Here is a 19,002-nt window from a genome sequence, read left to right as displayed (position 1 = left end):
ACCACTTTGCAAACAGGGGAGCTGGTTAGGTAGTGTGAAGTAGACTACCGGATGTCTGTATAAATGTTGCAAATTTTGAGGCCATTTTTTGGAACTTGGAGGGGACAGACACCAATATGTCTCCTCCAAAAAAACATAAACCTCACTTTTGTTTTTCTCAGAAACAAATACAACTAACAGCTCTTGAAACTTTATTTATTTTGTGTATGGATTGGAAGGTTTATTTTTTAAAGTATAAAAAGAAGTTTAAAAGTGATACCATATAAATAATTTACAGTATATTATTGTTTGCTTCATATCTAATAGAATCCATTATCGTTTTTTGGTAATTGGCTATTCTATCCACTTTTTTTAAACTAGATTTGTCACAAACTGGATTCTGTGTCTAACCATTGTGACAAATCTAGTTAAGAAAATTGAATAGCATGGCCAATTATCAAAAAACGATAATGATTTACATTTGTAATTTTTAATCCAAAATGGCCATGGCTATCCTGTCCATTTTACTCGAGTCTTCAGTTTATCCAACCTGCAGCACCATTAGAAACAGTTTACAGTGGAAGCATGAAGAAATTAAACATTTTTAGTTTTTCCAACACTTTATTAGCAAAGTTTATTTCTAAATGCATTTTATACAGTAGAGTCCCATACAATGCGGGGAATTCTTTATGCATTATAGGAAATTGCGTTATCGAAACCTGCATTATTACATGATTTATGAAAGTTTAAACCTTGTCCTATAAGTTGAAAAAAAAAAACATATACCTCTGGTCGACAAAATTCGAGGGTTGTTGCTTGCTCTATTTGCGCGTTGTAAGAGACTCTACTGTACTTGCAAATTCATAACTGATCACTTGTTATTCTCCATATATAGAATTTCCCTTATATCAAACATTCAAAATTCTGGACCCCTCAAATTTGTGAATTAGAAAATTTCCCGTATTTCAAAAAATATTAATACTTTATATACATGTATAAAAGATATATAAAGTTAAATTTAATTACTCTAGCTTGTTCTGGAAAAATATGCTGTGAAAATGGCACCACTTCATTCTCAGAAGAAATCATTCCAACAATTTCATCCTCATCCAAAAATTTAAGACGTGCAATACCTTCAAAACATTTCTTCAAATATGGCTGAACTCTTTGTGGTTCATTTGTTTCAGATAATATTTCCAACACTATATCATTTGAAAGGAAGAAAAATCTAAAAAATAAAATAAAAAGCTATAAAAATTTCAAATTCATAATTAATTTAATCCAATAAAAAAAAATTTTAGCACATTAAATAAATGTTTTATTTTGAATGAATGTTTTCTAACCTTGGAAACTGCATTCTTTTCTTTTGAAGATACTCATTTAATCCCTTTTGTATATCATCTAAAAAGCAATTAGCCTGAATGAACTGTTTCAAAGTTTCTTCTGAGCATACTGGTAATAATAAATTGTTTCTAGCTACCTTAAAATTAAATAAAAATTATAAGTTTTACATATATTATGAAATATAATTAAATAGGAAATTTAATAATTGCTTTTCAAATTGATTGTTTTAATTAAATTATTATTTAAAAAGATGAATAATCTATGATTCTTTGACTATATGCTATTATATATGGGGTGTTTACTTAAACATCTATCCAGGGGAAAAGTTCCAACATTATACAAAGTATGCATGTTGTGCATGTTTGTTCCAACACTGAAATAACTGAAGGAAATCAATTTAGAATAACATATATATATAATTTCTATCTGTAAAGGATAAAGACAATATTTCAGAAATTGATACAAAAAAGTGAGCTTTATTTTGTTGGAGAACATACTCAAAACAATGGTCTTCACATCTTCAGAGACAATACAAAGATGTAGATGACATTATGGATGACACATAGCATTATTGGTATCACATTTCACATGCCTCTAGAATGTGTCTCTCCAGTTCTCCAAAATCATATAGCACTGTTGAGTATGCATCATATACCAATGTTTCAGGTAATCCCATAGAAAAACATCAAGAGGGGTCAAGTCTGGGAAATGTGGTGGTGATAGAACAGGTCCGTACTGTCCTATCCACAGTTTCCAAACCATTCTGTAAGTTACTGATGCACATCTGTCCAGGAATGAGATGACACACCATTCATTATGCTAGTACCAAACCTTTGTAATTGTGACAATGTTAAATCATTAAGCCATTCATCTGTTGTCATGCTTAGGTTGTTCAGATGTTGGTAAATGTTCAAAGTGCTGTCAATAAAAATAGAACCAAGAAGCTACTCATTCCAAATTTTACATCAGACATTTAGGGTAAAATGCACTTGGTATTCATAAGTTGCATGCCTTATACAGTAGTCTCTGACCAGTGGTGCATATTGTGGCAGTATTTGTATTTTTTGATTTATTAGTATAAAAATGCTTAAAAGATAGAAGAGGAAAGATAAATAATTAGGCTCCCTATAAGAACACCAAGTCTAATGTCTATCAGATTCTGGCCAAGGACAAAGCAATTTAACATTTGCATGAAGTATGTTGGATATGCTTCTCAACTGCTTGAAACAATGATAAAAGAACATAAATATGACATATGCACTAAGAGGGCTGCAACAGCATTACTTGACTTTGCTACAAAGGAAGGTAAGGAAGATAAATAAGTAAGATACTTACAAGATCAGCAGTGATATTATTTTGAATTTCATTTACAACAAAAAATTTCTGTGCTTCTTCAGGCATTTGTCTTGTGATGTCTTCTGAACTAAAAATTGGTTCAAGATATATCCAAGAAGACTGGCACTAAAAAAAGATATTATAGTTAAAATTTCTCAAATAATAAATTCAAAAAAGAATACACATAAATTTTATTACAATAAAGCATTTTCTAATATACTAATAAATTAATAGCTAAGTAATATAAACATTAACATGTTAAGTGATTGATGTTAACTTTTTCTTAAGATAAAGTTTAGTAGTCTCCTTAAAGAAAGGAAAATTATGTTTTGTATTTAGATATTGCATTTGGCATCAAAATCTAAAGAATATGTTTCATTTCTCAGTTGGAATTATGCAAAATTTATCAGTTTGACTAAATTTAACCTGCAGTGTCCCATAAGACTGGAACCATAGGAGTTATGTTGATCTTTGTTTATCTTTTCAGCATGAAAGTATGGTGCCACATAAGGAGGAACAAATTCAAGTTGTTTGGATGGTGGAGACCCATATTTAATAAGAGATCACCAAAAAATTTAACAGATGCATCCAGACTTCCCAGCAATCTGGATGTAGACTTCTCACTGAGTGCGAGTTCCTATCTCCAAAATAATTTTAATTCATTCTTCCTTATTCAGTGTTATTATTTACCTGTAAAACAAAGATCAACATACTATAACTCCTATAATTCCAGACTTATGGAACACCCTATGTATACAGCAGGACTTCCCGACAGGTATTTACCCCTTAGGGATCAATGAGAGCTTGAGAAGATCACTAAAACTTTGCAAATGTAAAAAATTTATTTAAAGATAGGTCAATGAAATTTTATAGGTATGTTTATCTTGACATGAAAAAATTATGGACAGTTTCAAAAATAAAATTTTCACAACAGGGATTTGTAATAGTGTCATTGTCACAGCAGTATTAAAGAAATTGTTCAATGTGCTTTCCACCACTGTGAGTCACATATTGCAATCAAGTTATCACATTAACAATAGTCAAGTGAACATGTCAGGACTAATAAGAATCACTTCCCTTTCAATTAGCACCTTTAGTTCTCATAAATCTGCAACTCTACCTGTATAAACCCTATTTTTGAAATAGCTCCATAACCAGAAGACACAAGATAGGTGATCAGGTGAATGAGCAGACCATTGCATTGAAAAAACTGACTGATCACCCTTTCATCACCAAATGTGTAAGAAAATATATCTCTCACAGTAACTGTAGTGTGGGATCTCGCGCCATCTTGCATAAATGTGATGTTACGCAAACATCTCTGCTGTAATTTAGAGATGACAAAAGTTTGCAGCATATCTTTATAGGACTGCTATTATGCGATACTGTTTTGACAGTAGTACTTTACAGCACCCTAGTGACAAAAATCGTAACTATTTTTGAAATTCTGTTTCTTGTTTTCCCATCTGAAGATAAAAGTGCCTACAAAATTTTATTGACTTATTTCTGACAGTTTTGTCTCCACAGTGGTCTAAAGTGGTATGCTTTAATTATAGACACCCTGTATATATCAAACAAATCATATGAAAATATAAACAAAATTGTTATTATAAATGTAATTACTAATAAAATATATTAAAAATTACTTATTTTTTAATTGTATAAAAATTGTTTATAATATAAATATACATAAAAATAATGTAAAAAATTTATGTAAAATTGCTAGTACTAAAATCATTTTCAATGTTTAAATTGTTTTGAGTTATAAAATAACATATTCAACATACATAATTTCATATATGCATATTATAGTGCATGTGAAACATACAGAAAATAATACTGGAATCATGTCACTAATATAAAACAATATAAACTTATAAAATAATAAAGAAAAATCAATGCTGTTATGCTTAATTAATTACTTAGAACAGCATTTAGAATTTTTTTAATTAAAAATTTAGCTTAATTCAAAACAAATTTTAATTACAATCAAAAAACTATTGTCTTATTCCAGCAAATTAATTGATATGCAACACACATTTGTAGTTACTAATCAAGTGAATCTTTTAACAAAAAAAAAAGATCATAAATTTATGATATTTTTACAAATAAATAGAATCTTTAGATAAAAGTGTATTGTGGTTGTCTTGGAATTTGTGTTTGCCATTGATGTAAGTAGCACAGTTAAAACAAACAATGCTGAGGTTACTAAATGTAGAATAATATTTAAAAAAAAACATTGTATAGCACTAGGATTGTAAGTACAGGACTCTTCACAAGTTGATGACGACTATCCTTTCTTCTCTTTGAAACACACTGACTACTTGTGTCATGTGGTCTTTTTCTTTGTATTGTCCATTATCCTTGACTAATAAATAACCAGTGTGGTGATCTGGGGCATTGCAGGTATGAACACCACAAGTACATGAATAATTGTCTCAATTGAAAAGTTATTGAATCCCTATTCCCAGGTTAGAATACTAGTCAAGCCTCAATATAGTGGCCCCATTTGTTTGCTTTCAAAATTAGCACTAAATCAAATGTGATGCTAAACCAAAGGACCTCTAACAATAACAATTATTTAAAACAATGAAAACTACACAAGTTAAAAGTTTGAGAATTTGAGTCACAAAATTTGGTGATAAAAGGCCTTTTGCAATGCAAAATAATAAATTTAAAAATTCACAGAGGCTGAAAAATTCTACATTTAATATTTAAGAGAAAAATCCATTGGTGTATTCATTAGCACTCTATGAAAGTAGTGCTACATATAAATTTCATTACACACTTTTGTCTACACTTGAATTATGATGATTGTCAGAAAATATAACAACAATATTCAAGTTATAATATATGCACATGAGTAACCTGATATGAGGGCTATTCAAAAATGTCCAGGACAGACTTCATTGTAGGAAAATAGCCATATACCAATTGTAGAAGTTATTCAATGAATGATCCTCCAGATTGTATGCAGCAATTCTAACTTTTCCAGGAATTTCTGATAGATCTGTTTGCAATTGATCCAGTGTTGTCATATTATGTTCAGTTGTATCTCTTTAACATCTGATATCATTTCTTCTTCAGGGTGTTTTTGAGTCTGGAAAAAGGGAAGAAGTCATGGGGAGAAAATCTGGTAAAGTAGGTGGGAAACTACAGGAATACTGTACTTGTCCAAAAATTCTGTGACACTCAGACTGCATGGTATGGTGCATTGTTATGGTACAGAAACTAGTTACCAGAAGACTACTTGTGAGGGAATTTCCAATGAACTTCATCTCTAAGGTATTGTAGAACAGTTCTGTAAACAATCTGACAATCAACAATCTCATTAACTTGTGCCATTGATCAACCTGTGTGTTGATCATTATCAATTGAAGTGTGGCCATTTTTGATATATGAATACTACTCAAATGTTTTGGACCAATTACACACTGTTCCCAAATGCTTGTTGAAACATTTCATACATTTTGGTGACCATCTTATCAAATATCAACAAAAGTCGATGCAAACACATTGCTCGTTCAACTTATCCATTTCACATGACACAAAGAAACACATGCCTGCACTCTAGCTCATCAACTGACAATTCAGTTATGTGTTACCCTGGAAAATAGCATCAGGAGATATGGTCAAATATTCTCCATGATTGCCACGTTGCTATTTTTAATAATTTCCCTAAAAAATAAATTCTATCACAGGTATTTTTTTTTATCATTTTTCATATGTTAATATTTTTGTTTATTCTAACATTGAATTATTGTATTTTTTATACTACTTGGTTAACATGATGACAGCCTTTGAATAGACTAAAAATATTTATTACGTGTTAATTTTGGTGAAATAAAAAAGTGAATTATTTATATTTGTAAACATATCCAGTCTGAAATGAATTTATAATTTCCAAGTTCTAATAACATAAAAATAGGATATGAATTTAATAAAAGAACTTATGCAATTTGAAAAAAAATTTGAAAATTTTCATGTTTTTCATATAATTAAGGATTTAATAACTTTCAATCAAAATGTCAATTATCTTCATTTACCTTCAGCCAAGCATCCAAGATATCTTGTATAAGTATTAGTGTTGTTTCCCAATTGTTCAGTTCTTTTTTTAAAGGTTTTGAAAATGGAGAACCACCAATTGTTTGAATTTTTAAAATATGTTCATCTAAAAGAGCTTGTACATCTTCACATGACGATAATATTTTTCTGTCCTGTAGAAATTTAATTGATAAATAAAATTAGCAAAAAACAGATAAACATGTGAACTAAACTTGTAATTTAGTTAATAAATCTTTCTTTCAATTGGTAGATTTTGTAGATACAATATTTCATTTAGATATATACTTGATCTACTTTATAGGTTCTATCCATATCATTTGCTGAAAAATTCACATACAAAATTTGGTACAGATTTATCTTTTACTTCAATAGTTTATAACACATTTTGATCTTAAATACCCTCTTAAGCCAGTTCAAATAAAAATTTAAAACCAAACAAATTCGTAAATTTGTTAATTGCTAGTTAGCTTTGGTTGGTAGTATTTGCAATGTCAATGCATTGCAAATATCAACCAAATGTAGTGAATGTAAAATGTATTTAATAAATTGTCTGAATTTAAGATGTTATTTGTCCTGTCTGATGAGGGCATTTTAAGACCAAAACACATCATAACTTATTGAAATAAAATAAATTTGTACCATATTTTCATGGAGTGACTGGCATGCTGCATAAAAAGTGGAGAGACCAGCATGTTATTCGGTGTAAGCTGAGATAATTTATAGCAAATTTCTTAACTTTAGTATATTTATTTTTGTGTTTTTGAATCAAATAACAATAAAATGCACATAAAAAAAGCACTTTCAGAATTCCAGAAGTATATTTTATATCCTTAGAAAGAAGAACAAAATGAAGAAATTACACATTTAATCATAGCTTTTGATGTAATGCTAACAGTTTCACAGTTTTAGAAAAAAAACTTGTTTGTTTTTAGTGATGTAACTCATTCGTTTCTTTTAATGTGCCCTCTAAAGAGGGATGTATAACCTCACTTAAAATTGGCATGCCAGCTTTTACCATATGGAAATATCTGACTTCATGGTCTCTCCAGATAGACCGGCATGCCAATCAATCTGTGAAAATACAATATCAGACTTCATATGTGAATTTTTTGGAAAACGATGCAGATAAGGTAAAGTCATGTGATATAGTTCAAACATATATAATAAATTTTTATTAAAGATTTTTTATATACAAAATTTATTATTCAATATACTTACTGTATCTCTATAAGGGATAAGCTCAAGTTTTAAATTGCTCCATTCATTTTTCATGTTGCTCACAGTAGTTTCAAAAGAAAATTCTTTACTTGCTGATGCAGCTATTTCTTCTATTCTGTAAAATTAATCAGATCTTTAAATTTATAAAATTTAGTTTTCTTTCAAATTTACAAAACACATTTACTTAAAATGACTTTATTAATTAAGTATCTTTGTAGATATTTCTTACAATCTTACCAAAATGAATTCAAAATAATTTCACGTATCTTCCAAAAATACTTATATAACTAATTTGATTAATGCCATTATGACCAAATGGCTAATATAATGTAGGCATTAACCTACTGTTCTAAAAAGCCTATCTCACTAAATTTCTGTGGATATAACTTGAGACTTGAGTGTGAAATTCTGGCAATGACCTCTGGCAATGACCTCTGTCACTACTATGAAAAAATGTAACTTTACAGCCAAAGGTTATTTCTATAGCATCAACAACTACAACAAAATATATAAAGGAGATGAATTCCCAGGGAAAAATCAAGAATTTATAATGTAATACAATTAATCATTTAGTATTGGTTAAAAATAAACTGGTCTTTCTGTTTCAATTGAACAAGCCAAATAGTAAAACCAAGTGAATAGTTTGTTTACAGGGAGAGACTTCTGTGCTATGTGAGAGTCTAAAGCAGGCATGTCAAACACACAGCCCGCCAACACATGCATTGCGACCCGCCGAGACTTTTTAAAAATTTTTAAATATCAAGCTTTGATGCTTGAAGTTGGAAAGTTTGAACTTTTTTGAACTGTACAATTCCCACCCTTTTTGTGTTTGTTCGTTCTGTATTTCGTTCAACCAATTTGAATTGGTCGAAGCTACGAAAGACGGTTGGATAATGGCCACGGCTTTGAATCTACGAACAATAATTGGCCGGCGAACATCGTACGAGAGCGGACGTCATGGAAGACTGCTACGTGCTGATTGGTCCATCAGCGATTGCTACAATCCATATAAAAGGAAAGGTTTTGGCACGAAAGTCAAGTTTTTGCTGGAACTTCAAGGCAGACATTTGTGTGCTTCTACCGTAAGGTGTTTCATCTACTATTGCCGTGACGAGTGATGGGATGAGTGTTCCGAGTAACTGTATCCGAAGTATATGTTGCAAGGTGTCTTTTCGACGGATCTGTTCAGGAATAGTGACTTTTAGAACTTTGACTGTTTGTGTGAATCTACTTTGTAAATGTTGTAATTTTTGTGATTTGTAAATCTCGTAAACCTTGTAAGTTCATGTAATGTCAAATAGTTGTAATAAACGTTTTGTTTAATTTGAAAAGAGGTATTTCAAATTTGACTAACTTCAAGACCAATGAGTAAAAAAAGATAAATTGAAGAGGAACATCGTAATTTTCAAGAAAAATGGGAACTGCAATATTTTTGTGTCCAAAACAATAATAAAATATAGAAACTGGAATAAAAACTCTATTTCAGTTCCTAAGGAATATAATCTTAAAAGGCACTATGACAGAAATCATAAAAGAAACTATGACCAATATGTTGCAAAACTTCGTGAAGACAAATTGTCGGAATTGAAATCACTTCTTCAAAAACAACAAAGTGTATTCACTAAATCTGTTGAAGACAATACAGCTACTGTAAAAGTTAGTTATATATTATCACATTTAATTGCAAGCAGATCGAAACCATTTACTGAAGGGGAATTTATTAGTGAATGCTTAATTAAAGCAGTGGAAGTATTATGTCCAGCACAAATAAAAAAAATTAAAAGTGTAAGTTTACGTCAAAATACTGTAGCTAGCAGAGTTGATGAAATAGCCAATAATTTGAGAAATCAGCATAATTCAACAATATCAACATTTCAGGCCTACTCTATTGCAATTGATGAAAGTACAGATATTCGAAATATCGCTCAGCTGGCCGTTTTTATTCGCGGATGCGATGTTAATTTAAAAATAAGTGAAGAACTTTTGGAAATCATTCCTATGCATAATACAATCACTGGAGCTGATATTTTTGATGCACTTATGGAAGTTTTGAAGAAGTATAAGTTACCATTGGAAAAGTTGGTTTGTCTTGCAACTGATGGTGCACCTACCGTGACCGGTATTACTAAAGGAGTTGTTGCAAGATTAAAAGAAACATGCAAACAGCATGGTAATACTAATTTTGAACATTTTCATTGTATAATTTTCATTCATAATAACTTAAATATAAATTTTAATCTTCATTGTATAATTTTCATTGTATTGACCAGCAAGTCTGTGCTCCAAAGTTTTAAATATCGGACATGTTTTAAAAATAGTCACCAAAATTGTAAATTATATTCGAACATGTGAACTTAATAATCGTCAATTTGCTTCATTTCTGGGAGATATAGAATGTGAATACACCGATCTACCATATTATATGAAAGTTCGCTGGCTTTCGAGTCATAAAGTGCTAAAACGATTCTTCAAATTGCTGGACGAAATCATAATTTTCTTGGAAACAAAAAATTATGAATGTGCTGAATTAAAAGATGGACAATGGATAAAGGACCTGGCTTTCTCAGTTGATATTATGAGTCATCTTAATCAACTTAATCTGAAGCTTCAAGGCAAAAATCACGTTGTTACAATGCTATTTGATAATATTAATGCTTTCAAACAAAAATTATCACTTTGGCAAAAACAAATAGAAAAAGAAAACTTGTCTCACTTTGAAAGCTGTCAATATCTATTGCTTAAATCACCTAAATTAAAATTTACAGAATATGCTCACCAAATTAAATTGTTAGAAACGGAATTCAATTGAAGATTTTCTGATTTTAAAAGCTGTGAATTACAGTTTCGTCTTTTTACTTCACCTCTATCTATCGATATTGAAACTGTTGATGAAAACTTACAAATGGAATTAATTGAAATCCAATGTGATAACTTGCTGAAGCAAAAATATATAGAAGTTGGAATTCCAGATTTTTATACATATTTATCTATAGATCGGTTTCCTAAAATGTTATGGTTTGTTACCCGTATACTGGCTATGTTCGGAAGCACTTATTTATGCGAGCAACTATTTTCTTTAATGAAAAATAACAAAAATCAACAGAAAGGTCAAGGTTAACCGATCAACATTTATCATCAATTTTAAAAATTGCATCAGCTCAATAATATTCAACCAAATTTTGATAACTTGCTTTGTGAAAAACGTTGTCAAATATCTTCTAAAAAGTGATATTAAACTGTGAATTTGTTTATTTCTTATTATAACTTTTATATTTGTTTTTTATAAAAAATATAAAATACTTATAGTTTAAGTTTAAAAAATAATATGAAATATAAAATGTCTATGTACAGTACGTATAATATACAATACATTGAGTCTAATAAATACATAATATAATCATTCTAAAAATCATATTTTATTAATTTTTTGAACATTAAAACATGCGGCCCCGACTTATACAAAATAGATCATGTGGCCCATAATATCATATGAGTTTGACATGCCTGGTCTAAAGATAATAAAGTATGGGAAGAAGACCATCCACAAAGACAAATCTGAAGATGCCAAACTGCCCAAAGACTTAGACAGTGATACCATTGTCCTGATATATGATTGCATATAAGATTATTTGAGGGTATCTAATAACTTTTTCCTTGAAACAGTAATAAAGTTTACCAAAATATGTGTAATAAAACATAATAATACAATATAAATGAAACTTTTTCCCATCCCATTAAACTGTCAAATGACACTGTTCACCTGAATCCACACAATGCAACATCTTTCACCAAGGCTCATCAGTTTAGTAAGGTTTGCAACTTTCAGGCTAAAATAATTTAATCTTAAAAATTGAATAAACTGCAGAGAGACCCTCAGAAATTTTTATGGGTAGTTTAATCCATTCCAGACCCACAAAACAAAACCTACTTTTTACCTTCATGAATAAAAATACCTATGAAGGCAATATAATATTTTATCTATATCTATATCTATATTTATTCTATATATACAGTATATTTAAAGCAAAATGTTCTGTCACCTCAACCAAAACCAACACTTTACAAAAAAGTGCTATAAGTAGAGATTCAACTTTGACTGTCTGGATGAAATATAACAAAATCAATCAAGACAGCAAGTATTTAATATTTCGGAAATTGTGGGTAATGTTTCAGTTGATTTGATTTCAATATAAATTTAATTTTAATTTTAGTTTTAGTTTCAGTTTCAGTGTAAAAATCAAAGTTTTAATTATTATTTTATTATTTTTAAATTTAATTATTATTTTCAGTTTTAATTAACTGGCTACCTAGTATTAATAAATTTTTGTTATTTAATTTAACTTAAGTATATTTATACACAAATTCTTAGATGCCATTTATATTATGTAAATCTCAATTAACACAATTTTTATTAATTAATTAGATTTAGATTCAACTGTGGTGCATACAGAAAATGGAAATAGTATCTTTTCCACATGTGCATTGAAATCTAATTTGAATAACATCATCGATGGTTTGTGTTGTGATCTCTAATGATGCAAGACCATCTCAATGCTACTAACTTCTGAACTGGTAGTCCCGTGGTTGATTGGTTGGGCCTTGACTTCCTTTAACATAGGAACTATAGGGAATTGACTGTCTGTCTCTTGTAATCTGTGGCCAGCTCCTGCTGAGTAGCTTGTTTGGCAACTGAGTTATCATATGGCAACTAAAAGCAAATATGGCATTCAAAATTTTGTTCATGAACCGAATTGTTTGAAAAGTGAGGCATTTGAAAACAGAGATTTGTCTGTATCTTGTTTTCTAATTCATATTTTTTAATAAACTAAGAAATATTTTCTTTTTCCAATTCATTTTTTTTGAATAACTCCAACAATTCAGGAGACAGTGAGTGTGAACAACTACTAGACACCATGTTTGTCATTATGCTAAAAAATTCTATGCCAAATCTCATGAAACTTAAAACAACAATGTTGGAAATATTCTAGACCTGTCAATAGATTTCACTAGCTGTCTGTAAAGTTTTAAGTATTCCGTAAACATAAAAGTATACTACAATGAGAAAACTTGTAGAATTTACATGCTTACTCTTCTCACCATATGTATCATGTATATTTATGGGAGTACACATCAAGAGATTAACAGACAAAAGTCTTGACAGAAAATATTCAAAATTAATGAGTTAAAAGTAATATTAAATTTCTATATTCAATAAAAGGATTCATTCTTTAAAAATAAAATTATTTTAATTAAAACATATTTAAAATCTGTACTTTCTTATATTGTGAATTTTGCACACTTACTTTGAAATGTGATTTCCTAATTCAAGTTGAACCATATCAGATAGTGAAGTTTTCTCAGATGGAAGAATTGATTTACCAATTACAAGACCAATCTAGTAAATTTTACAATATCAAATTAATTATAATCAATCCAAGCTGTTGTTTTTTATTTTAAATAATTATACAGTGGGTGATCAGTTAACGAACATAATCCATTCAAAGACAATGTTCTCTACTCAAATTGTTCGTTAACCAATTATTGATTTACCATAGATTTTTATGGAAATTTGATTAATTTGTTCTGGAGAACCCCAAAAAATAAATAAAAATTATATAATTTCTTACTATGTTTATTTACATGTAATAACAAACAAAAAGCAATCTCTCCATTTTTCCATGGATGGTAGATCTTTGTTTCTCAGATGTGATTTTTGTTACTCCTTCATCTGCTTGAGTCTTTTTGATTATATCTTTCTTAGCTAAAATTGTATCTACTGTAGACTTGTTGAAGCCATATCACCTAGGAACATCAGACATCTTCTACCCACTCTCTACCTTGGCTATTATCTCTTGCTTAGTTTATATAGTGAACACAGTTCTTGACACTCCACTCTTTTTAGTCTCCATAATATTATCAGTTTTTTAGAATAAAAAGTTCAGAAAAGCACTTGCAAAAATTCAGAGAACAGAAATTAACTAGTGCAAAGAAGGTTATGGAAACAACTGTGAAAGTCTCATTCCATAATAAACCATTCATAAATTCCAGTAAAATATAGTTTTGTAAATCTTAAACGCAGCGTGCTTCTTCTTGTTTGTACTGTGAGGTGTTCGATATCCGAACAAGTGTTTGTTGTCCGAACATAAAAATCTTTTGCAAAAGTGTTCATTGTCTGATTTGTTTGCAGTCCAAACCATTTGTTAACCGATCATCCATTGTACCTTAAAAATTTATATTTGAAAATGAGAAATTTTATTGTGTTTTAATTATATTCCATATCATTCTATTTTGTTGAATGTCTTTTTTTTTTGAAGATGTCATATAATTTAACAAAATATATTTCATTTATTAATGTTTTTGGATTCTTAAACTAAATAGTTATCTCATTTACGTATCGACTAATTATTAAGCACTTTATACTTATTTAATTTATAAAAATTACCTTTGCCCAATGTCTAATTTTCATACCAGGATTACAAACAACTTTCAGTAAAGGTACATGATGATGAAATTCAGAGTATTTCTTTTTTAAATAGGTTGTAATGCGTTTTGGTGCTGAATTATCTTCAAATATATCTTTCAAATAAGTCAGGGACTCATTAATCTTTTCCATGCTCTCATCAATTTCTTCGGTATTTAGATCATTAAATGGACCTATATTAAAATTTACAATATTTTTCAATTATGAAATATTAAAAATAAGTGATAGAATTTAATATAGTCAAATATTATTATTAAGAAATTTATTAAATAAATTAATTTTAATTTCTTTGATAATCAATAATGAGAATAATATATAAATAAAATAATCAGATTTAATTGCAATTGTTTTTAAAATAAATTAATTAAAGTGAATATTTTGTAAAAAGTATATTTTTGTCAGAGATTGTTCATGTAACACTGTAAATAAGTCATAATTTTCTTAACATATTTCAACAATTATTATTTTGAAAACATAGAAAAAATGTTTAAAAAAGTGCAGTGTAAATAAATATTAGATAGGCTATTTTATGATTAAATTTATTCTTTTTTTAATAATTATTTTTCTATTAATGAATACTTTGTTAAAGAATATTTTTATTAAAATAACTACATTACCATTAAACCACTTTTCAAACTTTGTTGTAAAATCATAAGCTGTATGCCAGAGTTGACTATAAGGCTGAATTTGTTCTGTGAGTTCATATAGTAATGGTTCTTTTGTGCAAACCCATCCTAATAATCTTTCTTCTTCATTTATTTTCTATATTGATACATTAAATTAAAGTTAAGAATCCAACATTAATCTTCCATTCTTCATAAGTAATCACACCAGTTACTACTTTAATTTCCAAAAACACTTTTATATAGTCATTGTACTTTCAATGGAAATAAAGCAGGAATGGGTGTAAAAATTAAGAGTAATGCATTAATTAATGAAAATAAGTCAAAAATATTCATGTAACAGTTAAATCAGAAATTCCTAATTGAAAGTTTATATGATATTAACAAAATTTTATAATTATTTTAAAGAAAACTTAAGTTTATAATAAACTTAATTTTTAAATATTATTGTAACAGTATTATATTCAAATATATTGTTATTATATTTGAAAATCATACTATATCATCAGCTAGCTGACAAAACATTTACACAGAGAAATATCAAGTCTATTGCTATGAGAGAACCAGGTTGGAATATAATTTAGTCAAAGCATCATTCTCCAACTCTGATCCAGCTAATCAACCCCATCATGGATCAGACTCACTTATAATAAAAGAAATTATGATCATCCATATTGTCTTACTTTACCATGTTTTTTACTAACAAATCAATTACTGTAATCAATTGTATTAGTAATTTTATGCTATGTGTAAATTTAAGATGATGTATTCTATATTTATAATATAATATTCTAATATTTATATTTTAAATGTATTTATTACTATATATTTTAATGATTAACTACTAAACATTCACATAAGAGATTTATTCCCATGTGAAAACCAATTATTTATCTCCTGAATACAAAAAGTCATTTGAGATTGGATGGAAACTGACTGGTCATCTAGCTGATTGGATGTCACAAACAAAAAAATGTCTAGAGAAAACAAATGGAAAGAGGATTATCTGACAATACTGATCTGAAGATATCAAACCACTGCCAAATGTTAATGCATATTAGGCTCCTAAAAATATACCTAAAGTCTGATTATAACTGTCTTACTCTACAAGGTGATAACATAGTAGAAACAGTGTGTAACTAAAAATTGTAATAAATGAACTTTTCTTTCAGCATCAGCTGAGCAACAGCTGAGTGTAATTACAGGCCATCTGCATCCATGTGGCATTACACCATTCACTAAAGCACATCAAAAATTAAAGTGAGGTATGCAAACCAGCCACCACTTGGGCCAAAGTCATTTGACAATGAAATCAGAACTATAACCAAACAATACTCTTTCATATTATTAAAGCAATTGATATAATATATTAAAAATCTAATTTTATTTAAAACAAAATACATTTTTCTGCTTAAGAAACATACATATGATTCATTACTCAAGTTTATACTGAAACAAGTAAAATGGCAAAATTTTTGGAAAGAAACTATGTCTCAGAGAGCGCAAGCAATGCATGCACAAATCTCGCACTTTTGCCTTTTTGTAGAAACAGCCTCAGCATTTCGTATTTTCTTTTGACCCAGTTCTCGGTCCCCTGACTACCTACAAGTCTGGTTTATTTTATGTGTGCATAATTTGGGCACCAAATACTCTGTGCCAAATTGCAACTCATGACATGTACTCCTTCACACCTTTAGGGTGTGCAGCCATTGACAGCAGCTTGATTTTGGAGATGAGATAGTCTTGTCAAATATTATTAATAAGTGAAATGTAGTAATTATTGAAATTCTAAATATTAAATTATTAATATTAATAATTTATTGTTTATAAATGTACAGTACTTACATTAAATATTGTAAATTGTTTTATTTTGTAATATAAATTAGCATTATTAAAATTTGTGTCATCAAAAAACAAAGATTTCTTGATGTATATTACACAAATATATTAGATTTTTAATGTATAAATGAAACTAGCAGATGAGCCTGGCATTGCTAAAGCAAAAAATAACAACTGCAAAGATTAAGATTATTAGTTTATTTTGTACTTCTAACCTTTTTATTATATTATATTATAGTATTTGATTTATATTTACAAAGATTATCTTATGTAGAGTTTATAACACCAAGTGACCAATCTAACACATTTTAATTAAATTGTGTACAGTAGAGGAAATAAAGAATTTTAAAAATGTGTTAGTTTGGTCACTTGGTGTGATAAACCTTTATGTAAGATAATTTTTTTAGTTATATAAATCAAATACTATAATATAACAAACATTAAAATGAAAATAATATAAAGAGTTTGGTTATTTCAGCCTACCATTATCTGGTTTATTGCAATACTGGAATGGTATGAAATGGCACAGTTTCATTGGTCAAGTAGACAGCAATTGAAAATATGATATCTTAAATTTTTTAAGATATATTTTTTTATCATGTTAACTCTAAGAAACTGTCCATTCCAAATATCAAATGGCCAATGAATCAAATTTTGCAAAAAATGAACCAGATATTTAAACTTGGCACCCTTGAAAACCACTTAAAACATATTTTGTGCTGGCTGGTAACTTTGTATTATGTAATTTTCCTATTCAAATGCCACCATACAGCTGGACCAATAGAAAGAAGGGACTGCTGTGGAAGAGGATCAAAGTAATTCAACCAAAAGTAGTCATTGACCTCCTCCCAGAAGAGAGAATGTTCAATGACTACTAATTAATGCTGATTTACTATTAATATTTAAAAAGTGATCCATGTTAGACAGGTTGTGATGACCTTGCACATGATCAAAGTTGCTAACCTTAATGTCCAAAAGGCTTCATATAAACTTGTTTAAATAAAAAAAATCTTGTAAAATTGCTAGAATAATTCTTTATGTAATAATAAAGTGTTTAAATTTTGGCAAAAGATTGTATAAATTACATAGAAAGTATATTCTCATAAATATTACATTTATAGAAAATTATTGAACCTATAAATTCCCACTGTCGTCCATCTGTCTGTCCTTCCTTAATCTTGAGAAAGGGGTTAGACAGATGAAAGTCAATATCAGATTTGGAAGCTTAGGGGCAGGAGCCCAGATTAACTATATACGAACTTCCAGTTTGGAATGGAAGTCATGTTAATTTGAGTCAAAATTTTCCCCCGAACAGAGTTAGATAGCTGGCACAACTCTATTGCTAACAGGAAAAGTATGATGTAAAGAAGTATCACCATTACTAAAAGAATTGAGAACATTGTGAAGAAAAGTTGCAGCCTGGCATTGTGACAATGCCACAATAAATAATTATTCATTAAGAATTCATTTGGTTTATTTGGTTACAGCCATGCAACATGTGAGTGATCTGCTAGGGAGATGCATCCTGGGAAGACTTTTATGGGAAGCTAGACCATATTTAGGTGTTACTAATGTGAAGAAAACTCAGAAAATTGCACATGCAGGCCAGCCCATTGGCCATGCCCAACCATGACTAACTAACTACCAGAGTTTGGTGGTTTTATGCACTTGGCTACTGGAGGGCACTTATTAGAATTGAGAAAGTACCATTCAGAAATAAAAAAGAACCCAAGTCATTAGATGTGGAAAATTAAATACTTATATACTTACCATAGACTTTTTATAGGGTAACACTTTCAATTCCATGCAGGCAAGTGGCTACATGCTACCTGTCTCAGTAATGATATAGCATGTCTATTTTGCACTATATCCTTGTCACAGTAAATTAAGTAAATATAATATATATTTTTTAAAAATTACATTCTTTTTTATAAGAATTATATTTTGTTAATTTTTTTCCAATAGATGGCGCTACGTGTAAATCAACAAATTGAATGTAGACAGAAATTAATTGATTTAACAGAAATTGAATCAATATTTTGGGGTGCAATGTAAGACATTATCTAAGTCAGAAGTATATAAATGTAACTGCAGAGTTTTGTAGCAATTGGTCAAATG

General features: G+C 29.1%; 1 protein-coding gene across 1 annotated transcript in view; it reads right to left on the bottom strand.

Moving 5' to 3' along the window:
• LOC136970220 (dynein axonemal heavy chain 3-like) overlaps window positions 1-19,002 on the bottom strand; it is a 53,104-nt gene that overhangs the window by 26,522 nt on the left and 7,580 nt on the right. Inside the window, exons 4-11 of the mRNA XM_067264648.1 lie at window positions 15,040-15,184; window positions 14,384-14,595; window positions 13,245-13,336; window positions 7,942-8,056; window positions 6,705-6,875; window positions 2,659-2,784; window positions 1,323-1,459; window positions 1,006-1,207 (exon numbers count right to left, since the gene is read on the bottom strand). Coding sequence (XP_067120749.1) covers window positions 1,006-1,207; window positions 1,323-1,459; window positions 2,659-2,784; window positions 6,705-6,875; window positions 7,942-8,056; window positions 13,245-13,336; window positions 14,384-14,595; window positions 15,040-15,184 — 1,200 coding nt within the window. The remainder of the gene's footprint in view (window positions 1-1,005; window positions 1,208-1,322; window positions 1,460-2,658; window positions 2,785-6,704; window positions 6,876-7,941; window positions 8,057-13,244; window positions 13,337-14,383; window positions 14,596-15,039; window positions 15,185-19,002) is intronic.

The sequence above is a fragment of the Centruroides vittatus genome, unplaced genomic scaffold (genome assembly GCF_030686945.1).
Source record: "Centruroides vittatus isolate TY-2023 unplaced genomic scaffold, ASM3068694v2 contig_19, whole genome shotgun sequence".
NCBI lineage: Eukaryota > Metazoa > Arthropoda > Arachnida > Scorpiones > Buthidae > Centruroides > Centruroides vittatus.
The sequence above is the reverse complement of the archived record's forward strand: the minus strand, read 5'-3'. Positions and strand labels throughout refer to the sequence as shown.